This window comes from Rhinoraja longicauda, chromosome 8 (genome assembly GCF_053455715.1).
Source record: "Rhinoraja longicauda isolate Sanriku21f chromosome 8, sRhiLon1.1, whole genome shotgun sequence".
Lineage (NCBI taxonomy): Eukaryota > Metazoa > Chordata > Chondrichthyes > Rajiformes > Arhynchobatidae > Rhinoraja > Rhinoraja longicauda.
In genome coordinates, this window is record NC_135960.1 from 52891880 (window position 1) to 52914681 (window position 22802).

Sequence of the window (22802 nt, forward strand, 5' to 3'; positions counted from 1 at the left end):
ATCAGTCCAAAAGGGGTTATTACACATTGCACTCTCATTGGCCAAGTGCCAATGATGTAACTCAATTTCACTGGCTGAATGAACATGAATAATATGGATTTATTTGGAAGTTGGTAAGCTTCACAATTTTTTTTCTTTTTTTATCTTTTCTAGTTTCACAAAATATTTTTCCATGGGTTAAGAACACTAATAGATTAGCAGACTGTAGAGTAATGCTAAGCAGAGTACCAATGTATCTAAAACAATACAATGATTCTCTGTAAGATTACTCAATCTTATTTGCTAATAGAATAGAAGTTCAGAATATCCATCTTTTGTCTTCCCATAAGAGTTCTAAAAACAATGATGCAATTATAATGCAGAGAAACACAAGAGGCCAATACCAACACCATAAACCCCCTTGCTAGGTTAAAATCATAAGCCATTTCCTGCATAAAATTGTTATTAAACCTGATTAAACCACTCTACACACAAATTGCAAAAGGTAGAAATAGCAAAGCTTAAAAACAACTTAAGTTAAGTGAGATTATAACCCTGGTCTGGTATAATACTCGTTGCTTAAACACCATAAGGCATCACCCTTTCCAAATTTGCACCTCACTTATAAAGATGAACAGTATTATACTATTATTTGTATATCTTGCCCATGGGTAAAGAAGTTTAGTTGTGTTAATGATCAGTTGCTGAGAAACTACACTTTTTAAAACTGAATATGCAGTCATAATAAGAAGCTAATGCTACATAACTATGCACTTCAAAGTAAAACATTCTACACAAAGCACTTACAAACTTAATAGGAGCAAGCCATAATATCAATATATATATTCTCCTTTCCTCTCCCAGAGCAATATAATTATTTAACTTTAACTAATTTCACATTAAAAATAGTAAGGTTCAACAACAAAGACTTTGAGCACTTTTAAAGACAAAACGATAAGCATTTGATTCAGAAAATCTTTTCAGGTTAGACCAATGTAATTGTTCAACTATAACCAAGCTTGCAAGCTTCCAATCACATGGTGCCAGGAGCAATGAAGCCTTTGCATCAACATGCAAGCTCTACTAGTACAATTCAAGTTGGATTTTTCAGCACACTTGGATGTCCAAGGAGGGGCAAATCGCTGGGTGATTGGGTTTCCAGGAAGGTGTCAAAGAGAAACACAGCATGGAAACATGCTTCTTTGTAGTCCTCCATTTCCAAGACTGCAATCAAATAACTCAACCTCTTATGAACATCAAAGGCAAAACCATCAATTATTGTCAATCCCCAAATGCACTTCACTGAGGATGCAATCACATGACATTTGTGGATTGTTTAATCCTGGATTGTTACTTGTGAATGCAAGGCCTGGACTGCATGGTGAAAATGATTTGGCGGAGGTTTAACCCTGTAATCATTAGTCCATGAAGGTCCGCCACTGTTCTCCCATGCGCTCCTATGAAACTAGCACTGCACAGGTTTTACTTAAAGACTGCCAAAGTTCAGCAGATTCACTTAGGATTTACTGAGTGGTACATGTGTGCCCTGTGAGCTCAGGCTGAAGAAGGCTCTCGACCCAAAATTTCACCAATTCCTTCTATCCAGAGGTGCTGCCTGCCTGCTGAGTTACACCAGCATGTTGTGTCTAACTTGTGTGTGCCCTAATAGGCTAATGCAAAAATAAGGCAAGGGTAGGCTGGATGTTCTAGCCCACAAAATCCGTGGGGTAATCGGGGACTCTACTGCCTTTCTGTTGGAGAATAATGGACTTCAGTCATTGCTCATCTGACTCATAAAGAACTTGAATAAGTGTTTTGCCATTCAGGACATCGAATATAACATTTTGGGGGGATGGGGCAGGCAGGTGCCTTTAATCCTGGCACCATCATACTTTTCTGATTAGAGCTGATCATTTGACCTCCAAATTGCTCAGGGTGTTATAGGATTTGTCGGGGGGAGAGCATGCCGGAGTCTATTAGGACTGCTGAGGTGTCACCAAGTGGTGACCATTATAGCCTTTACGCTCAGGTAGCAAGCTGGCGAGTGACAGGTTAGGCTTTCTAGCCCTGTATATCATCTTTCACAGGTTCAGGTCATCCCAAAACATTCACAATCAATAAAGTACTTCTAAAGTGTAGGGATAGTTCAGGGAACCATGGTATTCAAAATGCACACAGTAATATCCCACACAAGTCAATAACGACTAAAGAGTCTGTTTTTATTTAGTTGCCAGGGGGACAAGACACTTGATTTAATTCCCTTGATCTTCTTAAGTAGAATCATTGGACTTTATACATGCACCCGAGAGTGCAAATAGGGTCTCAGTTTAATAATGTATCTGCAGGTTGACGTATATGAAAACACAATGCTTCCTCAGTTCTGCTTAGAGCATCAGCCTAGATTTTTGAACTCATCTCAAGGTGGAACTTGACCCTTCTCAGAGGCAAGACTGCTGTTACTGAGCCACAATGGCACTGTAAGGCTTACAAATTTGCTATTGATATAGAAACATTTAGAATACAATTATTTAATAGAATTCAATTCAAATTATTTGAAGGATTTCTGCTATTTCATTTATAAAGTGTTTAAACAAGCAATTACAGAAAACACAAAATAAAAACTAAACCTGCACTCACTCTCTTCCATAGTACTTGGGTCTGTTTTCCACCTGCAATTAAAAACAAAGTCTCCTTATGTAAAACAAACACATTACAGTGCATGCATAAACATATTGTAAAATTAGCAATTGGAATACAAACTGCACTTGGTGGACAACAAATATGCACTATAGAAATCTTCATCAGATGTTTGGCTCATTTGTGGCTTAGACAAAATAAAATAAAAGCATAATCATTTTTTAAATAAAGAACATATGGAACCTATGGAAAATTGTTCCATAGGTGGATGAAGTTCAGAATAAATGTTAAAAATACATATTATCAAAAATGTAAACATTCAAGGCTATACATTGGAGTCTGTGAACCAATTCAAATAGCACTTTCTCCTCAAAATAAATTTCTATAAATCCTTTAACAGGAATTCTCTCATTGCAAGATTTTAGCCACTGCAGGAATGGAATGTCTTTATAACCAAAATAAAATACACTTAGAAAAAGCTCATAGTTATTCCTAGTTTAATTAAATGTGTAAACATTAGGCTAACTATGCCAATAAATGCATATCTGTTAATTTGGGGAGGGGAGGGAGGGGAGGATCGTAAGTGATAGTTGAACTTGGTCACTCGGTCCATCAAGTCTACTCCGCCATTCAATCATGGCTAGAGGGGGAGGGGGAGAGGGGGAGATCGTAAGTGATAGAAGTTGAACTAGGCCACTTGGCCCATCAAGTTTACTCCGCCATTCAATCATGGCCAATCTCTCCCACCTAACCCCATTCTCCTGCCTTCTCCCCTCTGACACCCATACTAATCAAGAATCTATCTATCTCTGCTTTAAATATATCCACTGACTTTGCCTCCACATCCTTGTATTCACAGACACTAGCACAAAAATGTGTAATTTAATATCCATTAACTTTTTACAATCAACATTGCTACAAAAAAAAGCACCGGCTTGAGGAAAAGGATCATTGCCATCTTCTCCAGACAATTATAAAAATACTTAGTAATTATTAAAATCCATAAAACATATTGTAAAGAAATTCCTCCTCTGTACGGAGGGGCGAGAAGAAAGTAGTACATTATAGCCTCCATTACAAAGCTATTATTTTTCTGGGCAGATATTCTTCTAATTCTATCCAGTGTACAAAGCTGGGAATAGGTCTACTCTCTTGTATTTTTGAAAACTACATATATTATGATTAATTTAAAAATATCTACTTAGAGAACAGGAACGTCCTGCTTCAGATTGTGTGCAGCAGGATCAGAGACCTGACCTGGAAGATGATACGTGGCATACACAAAGGTACAGTGGGATACACTTACTGCCCTTATTGCATCGAGTGACACTAAATTAAGCTGAAGCAATGGGAAAATAACTTTAAATATAACACTGCTTATTCACTAGACAGCTGTAAAATTACCAACAGGTTTACCTTCAATGTCAACTCATTTTGTTAAATCAATCCATCTTTCAAACAACTGGAGAAAAGTACTTGGGGGCATGAAGTGCATCTGTCAGCAGCTCACGATTACAACTTCCTAATCTTACGATCACAAGATATATTAGTATAAAAGGCAAACTCCTAATCATAAGTGAGTGGAATGGAATCTGCAGCAATGACACCAAAAATTACTACAAAGTTTCTAACAAATTCATATGGCTGATATTTTAAAATGAGTTACCTGAAAAGATACAATTCACCTGTGACCTCACCAAATTCTTAGTGTCAAATATCAGATTTATGTTCAGATATATCAAGAAACCCATGCACTTTTTTAAATATAGCTTTTACTTTTAAAAATAAACACGATTAAATTCCATTGATCATCCACTACTGAGTACATTCCTATTATAAATATCTACTCATATTTCTGAGCCAAAAGTATATAATTTCATAATTATTTGCTTTGAGTTGGATCTGACAACTTGTACTCATTCCATTAACTATGCAATCCCTCTGCGACTGCCTCCTCGAAGCCAATTAACCTACAAACCTGTACGTCTTTGGAGTGTGGGAGGAAACCAAAAATCTCGGAGAAAACCCACGCGGTCACGGGAGAACGTATAAACTCCGTACAGACAGCACCCATAGTCGGGATCGAACCCGCGTCTTTGGCGCTGACAATGCTGTAAGGCAGCAACTCTACCGCTGCGCCACCATGCCGCACTTAATAATCTAATACTATATGTACTTGGATTCTTATTGAATTTAAAGTGTTTGTGCTGTTCAAATTTTTTGATAGACAAACTATTTGAATGCAAATCCACAGACCCTTTTTCAAAGATACATGGTCAACAAAGGACTAACCTCACACGTGCATGTAATTCTCCTTGGATGAGGAGCTTCTTGTTGTAACTGATACACTGGAAAGTGGGAAATGAAAAACCAAAATCAAATTCTAATTTATAACACAGTTGATGTACAAAATAATATTAAATTGTTGCTTAATAATTGTAAACAAACTAAAATATTACTTGTACAAGGTAACACAAGGTTTTGAAAACATGGTAAAAAAAATTCATAGTTTACAGTAAAAATTGATCGAGCCTATTATCTTGTTTTCTTTGTTTCTGCAGATAAAAATATAGCACTTTATTTCAGTGGAGACAATTGCAATTTGAAAACTCCGGAGCACAAACTGTAGTGGTAGAATGCGGAGCTTTTTACTGTGCTGTTCACAATTGCAGAATGGTCATCGTCTTTTCTTAACAGCATGTTTTTGTTTTGGCTTTAATGTATTTGAAATGCTAACTTAGCCCATGTTAACCAATGGAAAGTTACACATTAAGCAAAGTTAGCTTTCCCCTGGTATTCAGAGGGCAGTTTTGAAAGATATTCAGGAATAATTACCATTAAACGGCAACTCCATCGATTTACTGTATCAATTTAGATTTATTTCTTTTTCTCAAAGCAGTTGTGTCTGAGGACAAAATATGCTTCAGAATGTTCAAAGATTTCTAACTAATACTTTAAAGCTAGCAAAGGAAACTGAACTGAGAGTACATCTTTTCTGAGAATGTTTTGAACGTAATATTTTGACAAGACATAAAGTTATAGAGCAACTCAGCGAGTCAATCACTTGCTCCAGCACTATGTGTATTCTTCTGTAGACTAGCATCCGCAGTTCCTTGTATCCATAATATCTTGACAGTTTGTGGTTAAGGCAAGAATATACTACCATCATATTTCTAGCCTCACAAAACTATTTTGTTCTTTACTTCAGAGAACTATCTAACTCGGCATCAAATTGTAATACAACTCCCATGGAGGGTAGACTGTAGCATAAAACTGCCATGGGCAGGACAGTGTATTTCAATGAACCAAATTTAGTTTAAGTACATAGGATTTAGTAAGCAGTTTTAGAAAAAGCAAATTGAAAACTAGAGCATAAAGACAAAAAAAAGTTTTAGAAATATTATACCAATTAGAAAAAAATGTGGCTACATTGCTGGAATTATTCTAACTTTAAATAAAGTTGGATTTATAATGCAAGCTCAAAAATGGTTCTGGTATGTTCAAACATTTGAGCTTAATCAACTCCTTCATTGTGATTCTAGCACTGGAAAATTTTGTAGCAGTTTTATGCACAAATATAATACTAAAATAGATTTCCCTTTTCATTACCTCGCCAGAAAAATGCCCCTGTGAGGATAGTTTTCACCAGGCAGTTAATGACATAATATTTTGCTTCAATCAAATTGCATTTTCAATCTTCTGTTCGATTTGGATGTACCAAACTTCTAGGCTTCATCAAACATTGGCACAATTGAGATTGAATAAATTTGCAAACACCAGAGAATGTGCATTGTGCCAATGCATCACCTAGGAATGAGGACTTAATATATGAAGGGCTTATTTTCACATTTTCTTCTGCATGGGTTAACATATGCATTTCTCTTTGGGCAGGACTTTCAATCTTTTTAATATCATGGTCATGATAGTCTTCGATGAGAAGATGTCAAGTTGGGGTAGCAACATTCTGACACATTTTTCTTCTAAATATTTTTACACTTTGATAATTTGTGGCACTTCACTTAAGACTCAGCTGATAAATCATAGAACTCACCCAACTGAGGCAAGTGAGTTCCAGTGAGAGGCAGCTCTGTGACTTGAACTCGTGACCTTCTGGTTGGAAGTCGAGTGTTGTACCACTACAGCTATTGGGCTACCAAGACTTTATCATTTCAGAAGTCTTCAGATAATCTATATACAATTATTGAAAGTACTGTAAGACACTTCATTCATGAGGAAATTAATAGATTCTTCTACAATACAGTACTTCAATCAGAGACTTCAACTTAGCAAATTTCTCTTCACTTTAATATAACAGCATAAGATAATAACCAAAACTATATTCTTCCTGAAACACAGTTGCACAATATCAAAAGAATGCTTGTTTATGAGCTACCTGGTAATCTCAAAATTTAGCTACTTATTTAGGGATTTCAGAAAGGATGTCAAAAAACTAGAGGTTTTGTAGGAACTTGCTTTTGTAATAATTCAAGTCCACTTTAAATCTCCAATTTGAATTTTTATCAAAATGAGTTTGTACTTACAGTAAGATTTCCAAACTGGAGGCTTATATTCATCATTTTCTGTGTACAAAACAAAGTTGAAGACAAATTACCAGAAAGTAAATTAAATTTCATGAACAAGTAGTATTGACAAATGTTCCTATGGGATAATTCCTAATTTTGAATCCAGAAGTTGAATTAGTGACAGAGAAGAGAGATTTTGAATGGTATTTTTAAATTTCAAACGACTCATGTTTCAGGAAGTTGGTCATTCACTTGTTACATGTTACAAAAAACACAAGCAGTAATGCAATGTTACTAGCTCATATTTGACCCAAAATTTGAACACAAGCAACATCTATCTTACAATTCTTAACCAAATCGAGTAGGGATACAAATCTTGACCAGTGGTAGGCAGCTGGTGATTCTTGAAATAACCTCCTTCACAATATTACAGATTGCTAACCTACCTATTTCAGAGACTGATCTTTTGCATGCAGTAATTGTGAAATAACGGAAGCACAGGACAAAGGCAAAGCTGAATGGTTTCAATTACTCACTCCAAAAATTTAATCTTGTAGATAAAATCTATCAAATATTATTAAATGCATGACACAGTTGCTTTATGAACAACATCAACTTAAATATGAAAAAAAAAACTGCAGATGTTGAAACCTGAAGTAAAGGCAAAATGCTGGAGAAACACAGTAAATCAGATAGCATTTTTAGGGAGACAAACATTGACAGAGTGATAAAAAGTATAAAATATGGACCACTAGGAATATTACCAGCTAGATATTAGGAAGTAAGAAATTGCTCCAACAACTTTTTTTAAAATGACATTAATATTAAATTGTGCCCATTCTTGAATGCACCAAAAGAATTCTTTAAATTCTGGAGCTCCTTGTATCATTAGATTATTGGATTGTTAGATTATTAGATTAAACAGATCTCATTTAGGATGAAAGGGCTACAAAGAGGGGGAGGTAAGCATGGAAAGGTTTAAGGAGATGATTCCAAGTATTTGATGCCAAAGCAGTTGGAGACTTGAAGGTAATGGAAAAGTGATTAAAATCAGGCATGCTCGTGAATCAAAACTGCAAGAGTTTTTATTGAGATGGCATGGCATGGAAGAATCAGAATCATACAGCACAGAAACAGGCTCCTCCAGCCCACTTCATCAACGCTGACCATTATGCTCATCTATGTTAATCTCATTTGTCTGCGTTATCCTGCTACACCTTATCCTGCTATCCAGCATCTGTCCAAATGTCTTTTCATTTTATTTGCCTCCATTACCCCCAATGACAGCTCATTCTCGATAACCACCACCTTCTGTGTATCACAAAATGCTGGAGTAACTCAGCGGATCAGGCAGCATCTCTGGAGAGAAGGTCGAGACCCTTCTTCAGACTGATGTCAGGGGGGGCTGGACAAAGAAAGGATATAGGTGGAGACAGGAAGGCAGTGGGAGAACTGGGAAGGGGAAGGGAAGGGAGGGACAGAGGAGCTATCTAAAGTTAGAGAAGTCAATGTTCATACCGCTGGGCTGTAAACTGCCCAAGCAAAATATCATCTATTGTATCCTCCCCAGGCACTTTCCCCTGCAACCGCAGGAGGTGCAACACCTGTCCCATCACCTCCCCCCTCGACTCCATCCAAGGACCCAAACAGTCTTTCCGGGTGAGGCAGAGGTTCACCTGCACCTCCTCCAACCTCATCTATTGTGTCTAGCACCTCATATTTCGCTTGGGCAGCTTACAGTCCAATTATGAGAAATAGATAGTAGAATGGACTATAGAGATGGCTGTGGGTATCATTGCAGGGTATTTGAATTTTGAAGATCACAACTGAAAAGCAGTATGTAAATGGGAGGGGACCAAGGTAGATGAATCAGAGCAAACAGTATACAGCAGGAAGCTACAATCCATGTCTTGTTGGCCCCAGTCCACCAATGCTTCAACGTTAAATTTTCCATCCTCTTGTTTACAGCAACCTCCTACCATTTCTGTTATCAACACCACAGCCTCAACTGCTGGAGCCCCTCAGAACTAACACTCTTCAACTTTTAAGTAAAAGTACCTTTAAAACCAAATATATTAATATCCCCATTTTAGCGATGATTTCTTCGAAGCAGCAAAAATGTTAATCTTAAAGATGCTACATAAAAAGACGTAACAATGGTGTATAATATGATCGTGAAAGATTTGAGACCTTGTTTTAATCATGAAAAACTACTTTTGTAGAACCTTGTTCCTTCAACTTGGAATTGAATTAGCAATCCGATGATGACTTTGCATCATACTGCAATACTTCAGTCAAAAAGATTGTTCTCCAACCAATGCCTAAAAAAAAAATCCAAGGAAGCCTCTGAGCACATATCTATAGGTGTGAATCCAACATTGTTACTGCAACTAAGCAAAAAAGAAAATATTCCTATTCCCTTTTCATTTTGCTCTGGTTCCACTGCGTATTTCATAAATAAAAGCTAGTAAAATGATCTGCCACAGGATTCACAAAAAAGTGTCGAGAGTTCTTGATGGCAAGTTAAAGACTCCATAGGAAGGCAAAATATTTCCATTATTCATAATCTCAAGGCTCCAATCTGAATGGCGAATAAGACAGCCAAAGGGGATCAAGGCCGCTGGATTATCAATGCAAGCCACAACATCCAGAATATGACCAGTCGATGTAAACGCGATGGGACCGAAAAACAATATTTACCACATCCTTTCAGATGCACAACAAGAGAAAACCCCCGGGTGCATACTTACTGGGGAAGGGGGAGGGAGGGGAAAGAAACCCTTAAATTTTAAGCTGTTTTCCATCAGATGGTATTGTAAAATCTCCTCCACGTTCAGGAATAACCATTTATTATTAAAGGAATAAAATACACTCATTGATGTCTTGTCTTTTTAATGGGTTTTCTGACCCAGTTCCAGAATGCCAATAGCAGTGATATAAAAGGGAAGGGAATTAAAATGTGACTGAGATGTTGTGCTTTGAAAGTGTGAACATAATTGTTTTTTTAAATTGTCAGTAATCGGGGTGAGGTTCCCAGATCAACAGTCTCTGTTTGGCCAAGTTCAGCATGTCCCCTACAACTCTCACCAACTTCTACATATGCACCAGAGAAAGCATTTTATCAGGATCACATCTTGGTTTGGGAACAGCTCCATCCAAGCCCGCAAGAAATTGCAGCAAATTGTGGACGCAGCCCAGACCATCACACAAACCAACCTCCCTGCCATTGACTCCATTTATACCTCACGTTGCCTCGGCAAGGCCAGCAGCATAATCAAGGACGAGTCGCACCCTGACCTTCCCTCACCCATTAGGCAAAAGGTATAGTAGTGTGAAAACGCACACCTCCAGATTCAGGTATAGTTTCTTCCCAGCTGTTATCAGGCAACTGAATCATCTGACCACAAACAGAGAGCAGTCCTGAACTATTGTCTACCTCATTGGTGATCCTTGTACAATCCTTGATCTGTATTTTCTGGCTTTACCTTGCACTAAACGTTATTCCCTTAATATGTATTTATACACTGTAAATGGCTAGATTGTAATCATGTATTGTCTTTCCACTGACTGGATAGCACACAACACTGTACCTCGGTACACATGACAATAAAGTAAACTAAACTGATCTATGGATAGTAATTCTGTAAAATGTCGGGTCAATTACCATTCATCAGAAATCCAAAAACATTTGATCAGAATTTTATCAGGGCTCTGTCCACTCTTGCGCTGCACCTTGTATGCAGAACTTCATCTGGACTAGCTAACCACATTTTCTAAGCCAGGGGTCTCCAAACTTTCAGCACGAGGGGCACATTATATATTTGGCACATTTTTGCAGGCCGTAGGAAAAAATAAAGAAATGTCAGTTTTATAAATTTAATGAACTCAAATAGAACTTAAATAGTGAAATAGATGAATAGTTTTTTTTAAATCACATAAGATGTACAAGTAAAACTTGTGAATGATTTCAGAAAAGTTTAAACTGCCATCATTAATTAAGGGTTTCCACACATTTGGAATTTTAATAGACAATAGGTGCAGGAGGAGGCCATTCGGCCCTTCAAGCCAGCACCACCATTCAATGTGATCATGGCTGATCATTCTCAAACAGTACCCCGTTCCTGCCTTCTCCCCATACCCTCTGACTCTGCTATCCTAAAGAGCTCTATCTAGCTCTCTCTTGAATGCATTCAGAGAATTGGCCTCCACTGCCTTCTGAGGCAGAGAATTCCACAGATTTACAACTCTCTGACTAAAAACGTTTTTCCTCATCTCCGTTCTAAATGGCCTACCCTTATTCTTAAACTGTGGCCCCTGGTTCTGGACTCCCCCAACATTGGGACATTGTTTCCTGCCTCTAACGTGTTCAACCCCTTAATAATCTTATATGTTTCGATACGATCCCCTCTCATCCTTCTAAATTCCAGTGTATACAAGCCTAATCGCTCCAGTCTTTCAACATACGACAGTCCCGCCATTCCTGGAATTAACCTAGTAAACCTAAGCTGCACGCCCTCAACAGCAAGAATATCCTTCCTCAAATTTGGAGACCAAAACTGCACACAGTACTCCAGGTGCAGTCTCACTAGGGCCCTGTACAACTGCAGAAGGACCTCTTTGCTCCTACACTCAACTCCTCTTGTTATGAAGACCAACATTCCATTGGCTTTCTTCACTGCCTGCTGTACCTGCATGCTTCCTTTCGGTGACTGATGCACTAGGACACCCAGATCTCTTTGTACGTCCCCTTTTCCTAACTTGACACCATTCAGATAATAATCTGCCTTCCTATTCTTACCACCAAAGTGGATAACCTCTTATCCACATTAAACTGCATCTGCCATGCATCCGCCCACTCACACAACCCGTCCAAGTCACCCTGCAACCTCATAGCATCTTCCTCACAGTTCACACTACCACCCAGCTTTGTATCATCTGCAAATTTGCTAATGGTACTTTTAATCCCTTCATCCAAGTTATTAATGTATATTGTAAATAGCTGCGGTCCCAGCACTGAGCCTTGCAGTACCTCACTAGTCACTGCCTGCCATTCTGAAAGGGACCCATTTATCCCCACTTTTTGCTTTCTGTCTGTCAATCAATTTTCTATCCATGTCAGTACCCTACCTCCAATACCATGTGCTCTAATTTTGCCCACTAATCTCCTATGTGGAACCTTGTCAAAGGCTTTCTGGAAGTCGAGGTTTACCACATCCACCGGCTCTCCCCAGTCAATTTTCCTAGTTACATCCTCAAAAAATACCAGAAGATTAGTCAAGCATGACTTCCCCTTCGTAAATCCATGCTGACTCGGAACGATCCTGTTACTGCTATCCAAATGCTCCGCAATTTCGTCTTTTATAATTGACTCCAGCATCTTCCCCACCACTGATGTCAGACTAACTGGTCTATAATTTCCTGTTTTCTCTCTCCCTCCTTTCTTAAAAAGTGGGATAACATTAGCTACCCTCCAATCCACAGAAACTGATCCTGAATCTATAGAACATTGGAAAAATGATCGCCAATGCGTCCACAATTTCTAGAGCCACCTCCTTTAGTACCCTGGGATGCAGACCATCAGGCCCTGGGGATTTATCAGCCTTCAGTCCCATCAGTCTACCCAACACCATTTCCTGCCTAATGTGGAGGATTTCCTTCAGTTCTTCCGTCACCCTAGGATCTCTGCCACTAGAACATCTGGGAGATTGTTTGTATCTTCCTTAGTGAAGACAGATCCAAAGTACCAGTTCAACTCGTCTGCCATTTCCTTGTTCCCCATAATAAATTCCCCTGCTTCTGTCTTCAAGGGACCCACATTTGCCTTGACTATTTTTTTCCTATTCACATAGCGAAAAAAGCTTTTACTATCCTTCTTTATATTATTGGCTAGCTTACCCTTGTACCTCATATTTTCTCCCCATATTGCCTTTTTAGTTATCTTCTGTTGCTCTTTAAAAGAGTCCCAATCCTCTGGCTTCCCACTCTTCTTTTATTTTTATGCTGTCCTTGACTTCCCTTGTCAGCCACGGGTGCCTCTTACTCCCCTTAGAATCTTTCCTCTTCTTTGGGATAAATTGATCCTGCAACATCTGCATTATTCCCAGGAATACCTGCCATTGCTGTTCCACCGTCTTCCCTGCTAGGGCCTCCTTCCAGGCAATTCTGGCCAGCTCCTGCCTCATGCTTCTGTAATCCCCCTTGCTATACTGTAATACTGACTTCCGATTTTCCCTTCTCCCTCTCAATTTGTAGAGTAAAACTTATCATAATGTGATCACTGCCTCCTAATGGCTCTTTTACCTCGAGTCCCCTTATCAGATCAGGTTCATTACACAACATTAAGTCCAGAATTGCCTTCTCGTTGGTAGTCTCCAGTACAAGCTGTTCTAAGAATCCATCTTGGAGGCACTCCACAAACTCTCTTTCCTGGGGTCCATTACCAACCTGATTTTCCCAGTCTACTTGCATGTTGAAATCTCCCATAACCACCGTAGCATTACATTTGCGACATGCCAATTTTAGCTCTCGATTCAACTTGCACCCTATGTCGAGGCTACTGTTTGGGGACCTGTAGATAACTCCCATTACGGTCTTTTTACCCTTACAATTCCTCATTTCTATCCATACTGATTCTACATCCCCTGATTCTATGTCACCCCTTGCAAGGGAGTGAATATCATTCCTTACCAACAGAGCGACCACCTGTCTGTCTTTTCTATATGTAGTGTACCCCTGAAAATTCAGTTCCCAGCCCTGGTCCTCTTGTAGCCATGTCTCTGTGATTCCCACAACATCATACTTGCCAATGTCTAACTGAGCCTCAAGCTCATCCACTTTATTTTTCATACTTCGCGCATTTAAATACAACACTTTAACTTCGGTATTCACCTCCCCTCTCATACCGGTCACAATTGGCTCTGATCTTACTCTCTTATCCCATCTAGAACTTCCCTTCCCATTTATTCGAGAGTCCTTTGCGATTTCTCCTGTATTCGCTTCCCCTTTAACTCCATCTACATATTCCCAATTTGTCAACCCCTCCCCCCACTACTTAGTTTAAACCCACACGTGTAGCACTAGCAAACCTGCCTGCCAGAATGTTGGTCCCCCTGCTGTTAAGGTGCAACCTGTCCCTTTTGTACAGGTCACCCCTACTCCAGAAGAGATCCCAGTGGTCTAGAAATCTAAATCCCTGCTCCTGCACCAGCCCCTCAGCCATACATTCATATCCCCGATCTCTCTGTTCCTGCCCTCACCAGCACGAGGTACAGGTAACAGTCCAGAGATAACCATCCTCGACGTCCTACTTCTCAGTCTTCTTCCTAACTCTCTAAACTCACGTTGCAATATCTCCTTCCTCTTCCTCCCGACATCGTTCGTGCCCACGTGCACAACTACTTCCGGTTGATCGCCTTCCCTCGCTAGGATGTTCTGAAGCGGGTCCGTGACGTCTTGAACCCTGGCACCAGGGAGGCAACAGACCATCCTCAAGTCCCGCCTGCCGCCACAGAATCTACTGTCTGTACCTCGGACAATGGAGTCACCCACTACTATGGCTCTTCCTGACTTCGGTCTCCCCGGTCGAGTCTCCTTGCCTGGATTAGAGCCACCAACCTGTCCGCCGCTCGAACAGGAAGCGTCTTCTGCCCCGATAGCTCCCAAGAGGGTGTACCTGTTTTTAATAGGCATAGCCACCGGGGTCTCCTGTAGTCCACATTCACTCCCCTTTGAAATGGTCTCCCACCTTCGCTGAACCTGGACCCTTGGCGTGACAGCCTCACAGCAGGTCCTGTCCAGGAAACTCTCGCATTCCCGGATGGCCCCGAGGTCATCCAGCTGCTTTTCCAACACCACCACATGCTCATTCAGGAGCTGCACCTGGACACAGTTCTTGCAGGTGTAGCTCCCAGAAGATCCAGCGGTGTCCCTACCTTCCCACATCCTGCAGGAAACACACTGCACCAACTTGCCTGCCATTACTTTAGTGTCAAAAAACAAATCAGGCTCAAAAACAAGTGTAACCTCCGCGCCAAAGACTCGCAGTCAAAGAATCGCACTTTTCTCACAGGGCACTTCCCTCAACAGGGCTGCACCCCTTGTGCAAGCCTTGTTTATATCAACCACTAAATTACCTAATTGGCCAATTTTCCAAACTTCTAATTTAATTGATTAGCCAATCCACGTACTCACATCTGTCCTGCCTTCCTGACGAGCTTGGAGGTATGCGCTTTACTGACTGACTGCTAGCGTCCCTTTGGCGCTCTTTTTAAACTGGCTTTTTACCTGCAAATTATCACTTACTTGCTTCCAGCCAACGGTTGTCCTTGCTCCTGCTCTCTGACCTTTACTAACTTGACTGCTAGCGTCCCTTTGGCGCTCTTTTTAAACTGTCTTTTTACCTGCAATTATCACTTACTTACTTTCAGCCAACGGTCGTCCTTGCTCATGCTCTCCGACCTTTACTGACTGACTGCTAGCGTCCCTTTGGCGCTCTTTTTAAACTGACTTTTTACCTGCAAATTATCACTTACTTGCTTCCAGCCAACAGTCGTCCTTGCTCCTGCTCTCCGACCTTTACTGACTGACCTTTATTTCCAGAGGGATGCAGTTATGCTAACTGGTGTATAGTTCCCTACTTTCTGTGTCCCTCCTTTCTTGAACAGTAATGTTATATTTGTGCTCCAATCCCCTGAAGCTTCTCCAGAATATAGGGAAGTTTGAAAATCACATTGAATGCATCTACTCTCTCTGTAGGCATTTCTTTGACACCCTAGGATACAAGCCATCCTCCACTAGTTAACCTATTTTTTTTTGTCCAGAAGATTGTTTTAAATTCCTACCATCCTATATCCCTTAATTATGTGCTAACATTGGGATATTTTTATTATCTTCCACTGTGATGGCTAACCTAAAAATAATGCAGAATCTATATCTTTCCTCTATTTCCCAATATTATTTCCCCAGTCTCATCCTCTAAAGGACCAGTGTTTAATTTAGCAATTATCTTCCTTTTGTGCATCAGAAACTCCCCTTTCCCCTGACTCTCAGTCTGAAGAAGGGTCTCAACCTGAAACATCACCTATTCCTTTTCTCCAGTGATGCTGCCTGATCCACTGAGTTTCTCCAGCCTTTTGGGTGTCTGTGTCTTCAGTTTAAACCAGCATCTGCAGTTCCTCCCTACACAGAATCTCTTACTATCTGTTTTTACAACATTTAGTTTGCTCGTATAATTTGTTATTCTTTGCAGCTTTCTAAAAATTTCCAAAATTCATTGGCATACTGAAAATCTTCATTGCAATGTATTCTTTCAATTTAACATTCTTAGGTGGCCACACATGGTGCATCATATTCCTAGAGCCCCACCCCTTTGAAATAACACTTAAATAAAGTTTATGAAATATCTCTGAATGATTGCCACTGCAGATCCACGAATTTAATCTATTTTTCCTCTCCGCTTAAGCAAACTCTGAACTCATACCGATGTAATTACCTTTATTAAGATACGAGTTTCTCATTCTCAAACTGAATTTGAAATTCTATCAGGCTATGACCACTCTTTCCCAGGGGTTTGTTTTCTAAGGGATTAATTAACAATATAAAATCTAAAATAGCATACTTCGTGTTTGCTTCCTTGATGCCAGCGGGCTGTGCTTTCATCAGCCACATTTCACCACTTGTCTTTATTATAACTCATACCCAATGCCCATCTTAAAATTCATATCCTTAACTCTAGAGAGCATAACAGGAATTGCTGTCTGCAGAAGGTGCAGCTTCATAAACAAATCAAAACACTAGCTCAAAAGCATCCTTTTGGGCATAGAAGCTAGAGAGCAATTTCACCAACTGCAGTCCACCGAGTCGAACAATTGGTCAGGATAGGCCAGGAATTGCAAAATAACAACTTGTGTTTCTATTGCATCCTTCATGCGAAAATAATTACGTAATGTAAAATTTCTCAAACTATTGTTTCATGCATTTCAACTAGAGATTTATTTTTACACACCTTCTCACACCATCCTAACTATAAACATAGATTAAAAAGTCAATAGTCAATAGTCGTTTATTTGTCACACACACATAAATGTGTAGTGAAATGAAACATTACCCGCAGTTAAACAATAAGACCAATAAGAATAATCAATAAAAATGCAATAACACATACAATCACAACTAACACCAAACAAAAAGAAACATCCATCACAGTGAGTCTCCTCCAGTCCCTTCTCACTGTGATGGAAGGCCAAAAATGTATTTTTCTCTTCCCTGCCGTCTTCTCCCGCGGTCAGGCTGTTGGAGTTGCCACGTCGGGGCGGTCGGGGTTCCCGATATTGAAGCCCCCGCTGGACGGTGAAAGGTCCACGGCCTATTTCAAGCCGCGCCGGACGGTGAAAGGTCCGCGGTGGGCCGACCCAAGCCCCGCGATTCGGGGCGGGCGAACACGCTGCCTTTGCCGCTGCCGGTGCTCCCGATGTCGGCCCCCACCCAGGGGCCTGCGGGCTTCCGACATCCACGCGGCCCGCGCCGGAGCCTACGGAGACGGATCGCAGCCGCTCCCGCAGCATCCGCAGGCAGCCAGCGCCGCAGGTGGTGAGTCCGGGCCGCGGGCTCTGCTAACCAGAGCCCCAGGTGGTCCCAGGTACATGGCCGGTGGTAGGCCGCAACGGGAACGGAGACACGACACAGAAACAAAGGTCGCGTCTCCGTTCGGGAGAGAGAATTTTACAGTTCCCGTTCCCTTCCCCCCCCTCCCCAAACATAACATACAAACACTACACCATATTAAAAAAACTACAATTCATACAAAAACAACAAAAAACACAAAAGATAGACGGACTGCTGGCAAGCCGCAGCTGCAACGGCAGCGCTGGCTCCTTACCTCTTTTGGTATTTGGTATTTGGTTTTGCAATTGCATCCACTTCTTACTTTGTACCCTACTGGGTGAAGGTGGAGGGCAAACACATTATTTGCAGCAGTATATCAATTAAAGTTTCACTCCAAGCCACGCTAGATGGTGATCATAAGCTTGGTCCTAAATAATAGAAATAGAAAATAGGTGCAGGAGAAGGCCATTCGGCCCTTCGAGCCAGCACCGCCATTCAATGTGATCATGGCTGATCATTCTCAATCAGTACCCCGTTCCTGCCTTCTCCCCATACCCCCTGACTCCACTATCCTTAAGAGCTCTATCTAGCTCTCTCTTGAATGTAGTCAGAGAATTGGCCTCCACTGCCCTCTGAGGCAGAGAATTCCACAGATTCACAACTCTCTGACTAAAAAAGTTTTTCCTCATCTCTGTTCTAAATGGCCTACCCCTTATTATTAAACTGTGGCCCCTGGTTCTGGACTCCCCCAACATTGGGAACATGTTTCCTGCCTCTAACGTGTCCAACCCCTTAATAATTTTATACGTTTCGATAAGATCCCCTCTCATCCTTCTAAATTCCAGTGTATACAAGCCTAGCCGCTCCAGTCTTTCAACATATGACAGTCCCGCCATTCTGGGAATTAACCTAGTAAACCTACGCTGCACGCCCTCAATAGCAAGAATATCCTTCCTCAAATTTGGAGACCAAAACTGCACACAGTACTCCAGGTCTCACTAGGGCCCCGTACAACTGCAGAAGGACCTCTTTGCTCCTATACTCAACTCCTCTTGTTATGAAGGCCAACATTCCATTGGCTTTCTTCACTGCCTGCTGTACCTGCATGCTTCCTTTCAGTGACTGATGCACTAAGACACCCAGATCACGTTGTATGTCCCCTTTTCCTAACTTGACACCATTCAGATAATAATCTGCCTTCCTATTCTTACCACCAAAGTGGATAACCTCACACTTATCTACATTAAACTGCATCTGCCATGCATCCGCCCACTCACACAACCTGTCCAAGTCACCCTGCAACCTCATAGCATCTTCCTCAGTTCACACTGCCACCTAGCTTTGTATCTTCGGCAAATTTGCTAATGGTACTTTTAATCCCTTCATCCAAGTCATTGATGTATATTGTAAATAGCTGCGGTCCCAACACCGAGCCTTGCGGTACCCCACTAGTCAGTGCCTGCCATTCTGAAAGGGACCCATTTATCCCCACTCTTTGCTTTCTGTCTGTCAACCACCTTTCTATCCATGTCAGTACCCTACCTCCAATACCATTGGCTCTAATTTTGCCCACCAATCTCCTATGTGGGACCTTGTCGAAAGCTTTCTGAAAGTCGAGGTACACCACATCCACCGGCTCTCCCCTGTCAATTTTCCTAGTTACATCCTCAAAAAATTCCAGTAGATTAGTCAAGCACGATTTCCCCTTCGTAAATCCAGGCTGACTCGGAACGATCCTGTTACTGCGATCCAAATGCTCCGCAATTTCGTCTTTTATAATTGACTCCAGCATCTTCCCCACCACTGATGTCAGACTAACTGGTCTATAATTTCCCGTTTTCTCTCTCCCTCCTATCTTGAAGATAGGTTTTAACTGGTATCTCAAATCGTTATAATGTTGAAGGTACAGAAGAGGGGGAAAAGACCAGACCAGAAAACAGCTGTGAATTTTTTTGAAATCAAGACATTCTTTAACTAAAATTAAATTAGCGAACACAAGATGAAGGGGTTGCAAGTTGGATGAGAGGCCAAACTACTGAATAAATTAAAAATGATCCAAAATCCAAAGCAAGACCAGCCAGGTGTTCGCTGGAATAGGCAAGTCTGAAGATAACAGATAGACTGGAGGTAGGGTATGGTGTCAAACACAATGCATGCTGAAATGAGTGGTCTGGTGTGAGATTTTAGAAGTTTTTTTTCTCCAATGTTCCAAACCAACTATTTCTAGCAAGATAACAGGGAGGGTGTGGGGAAGAGATAGAGGTATTGGCCACAGAACAGAATGTGTTGCATTAATCTTATGTTATCTTGCTTTTGCTCACTCACGAAAGTTTTTGCTCACTCAGCAATGTATGTCGTACAAACAGTCTTACAGTTTAGTGAGAGCGGAGGGTTCAATAGAGGTGCAGGTGAGGTAGAGATATGCATTGTTAACATGTAGTTCAGATGTTTGTTTGATAAACAAGTGTGAGGGGAAGCAAAGAATTGATCCTTGAGGCACAGAGATAATGACCCAAATGTCAGAAGATAGACCATTGCCTATGATTCCATGTCTACATTTGGACAAATAAAAATGAAATGAAGCATGCGAAGCCTGACCCAACTGGGTGCCTTTGGAAATGCACAGGAAGATGGCACAATAAACAATGCACAAAACTAGTAGGCAAAATGGGCAAGAGAGGTAGATTATCTTTCCACCAATAGCAGTGCATCTCTATAATGGCTTTGCTAAGACCTCTTCTGGTAATGCAGCAAAGGTGAAAACCTAATGAGAAAATCCGACAGAGATCTGAAAAGAGAAACTGAAGCAAATTTGAAAGAACTATGTGCTCAACAACACTGGGAAGAAAAGGCTAGAACTTTGCAGTAATTTGTCAGCAAATAAAATACGCCAAGTAATTTTTCAGGAAATGGGGGATTTCAGCATACAATGGGGAAAGAACTGTTAGCAATATCAGTTAACATGGAGGTCAAAAATTGAAATTGGGTGGTTAGTGGAAAGAATTGGGATGAAACCTGGAGGTTTGGTTTGGGCGAGCCAGGAGAACGGAGCCTAGCAGCTGATGAGACGGTTGGAATATTAGTAACAAATATGTCCATGAACTATGACATTGTATTGCTGGAGGTGATGGTAGAGGAGATAAAGGAATTAAAAAGACAGTTTGCCATAAAGAACACATGAGAGAGGTTAGACATATCTTTCAGGATGATCCTGGAATAACTAACCAGTTTTGGTAGATGAAAACAGGATCCAGTACTTTTTGAGGCAAAGCTATTTGTAAGCATGATATGCCATGATCTGTCGTGTATGTTTAAAGGATAGAATAAGGGATGTAACAAGGAGGGGGAGGGGGGGCATGAAGGGGGCAGTCTTTTGGGAAATATACATCTGACTTAAGATACCCTCAATAAAGCAAGAGAACTTTCCTTCCCTTTCCATCTGCACCATGTTGGTGGCACACTTTCATATTTTTCTTGCTGCAACTTAATAATAACATAAAATAGGATAAACTACTATCTTGTGTGTCATATTATTGGTATTAAAACAGTTATGCCTATATGGAGACATGAAACCGAATGCTGAAATCTTGAGCAAAAAGCTGGAGGAACTCAGCAGGTCAGGCAGCATCTATGGGGAGAATCAGACTGATGAAGTCGAGAGGAGAAAGCTGGAAAAGGGAGGTGGCAAGTGTTACAGGTGAGATGGATGATTGGCAGATTAGTGGATGAAGGCTCGAGGTGAAAAGGAGACAAAATAAAATGTGAAAGGCGAAGGAATAGCCCAAGATTAAAGATTTTTACTACGCATTTGTCAAGAATTACTGAAATATATCTACAATGCATGGATATCCAGCAGAAACCAAGTCACTTTAAAATGTATGTATTTGAAAAGCGTAAAAAGATTTTGAGTAGATTTCTTGAAGTTATATTGTCCCAAGGTAATTTCATCATCAGTGGAGTACATCTGAAGTCTCGTCACATATCCAATGTAACAGTGATCCGATTTTTGTTTTGAAAACTGTTGTTGCTTGGGTTACTGCATGCTCTTCATCTGAGAACTGACAAAAAAGAGGCACACCTGACAGGGCAGGAGTCTCTAAGTACAGCACTGAACTGTGAGTCTAAACATTTGTTTTCTTTGCAGTAAGACTTCAATCCCATAATCAGTGGCAAGATTCATACCAACTAAACCACAAGTGACAACATTAACAGGAAAAGTAGCACCAAAGGATTACTTTAGAATGCTCTAACTATAGACATGCCATCAGCACAAATAGCCAAATCTTGTTATTGTAAATGTTATAATACTGAAATAAATTAACCTCGCTTTGTTTATGAATCAGTAATGTATATGGCCTGCTCCGAGATGAAATATCTGACCATTGAAAAGATTTGAAGTTCAAGCTACACGGACAATGCAAAACATATTTTTATGTAAATCGCCAGTATGGTCAGGGATAAATTTCCAGGTTAGATCAACTCAAACTGTAGATGGGTATTTTATTTTTATTATGAATTACTTTGTCGTTAAGCAGATGAAATAAAAACAAATTAAACTGTATTTTGCTTTACAAATCACAGTAGCATTCTGATCAACCTTAAAAACAACACAGCCCCTTCGTGTTAGAAATTAAAAATCCATTTTTGTTAAGAAATATTTTCCAAATCAGCATCGCTGATTAAAAATAAGTGTAGTTGTAATATTTGTGTTGCATTAAATATTACTTACACTATTATCTTTAACTCATAATAATATTTGGATGGAGATTTTAATTCTAGTTTAAGGCAGTTTTGGATTAATGTACATAACGCACTTCAATGTTGTTTACTGAATATTTAAATTACTCTTTTTTCAGACCGCAATCTGCATATTGTAAATAAAACAAACGTTCGTTGCAAGCAAAGTTCTACAATTGAACTCTTCATTTCACTGTTATACTATATTTTAGCAGCACACGCCCTTAAATTTAAGCAATAAACACAATAACCTTCCGTAATTTCTGCAAACCGTTTTAAAAAAGACCTTTACGCAGACCTATTGCAACACATTCCATCCGAGAA

General features: G+C 40.3%; 1 protein-coding gene across 3 annotated transcripts in view; it reads right to left on the bottom strand.

Annotated features, from left to right (window-relative positions):
- LOC144595975 (N-chimaerin) overlaps positions 1 to 22802 on the bottom strand; it is a 72511-nt gene that overhangs the window by 48783 nt on the left and 926 nt on the right. For 2 of the 3 annotated variants that reach the window (XM_078403977.1, XM_078403978.1), the window contains exons 3-5: positions 7158 to 7196; positions 4909 to 4964; positions 2617 to 2648 (exon numbers count right to left, since the gene is read on the bottom strand). In XM_078403977.1, the coding sequence (XP_078260103.1) occupies positions 2617 to 2648; positions 4909 to 4964; positions 7158 to 7196 (127 nt within the window). Of the gene's footprint in view, positions 1 to 2616; positions 2649 to 4908; positions 4965 to 6667; positions 6805 to 7157; positions 7197 to 22802 lie in introns of all 3 variants that reach the window. The other variant, XM_078403979.1, reaches the window with a different exon arrangement.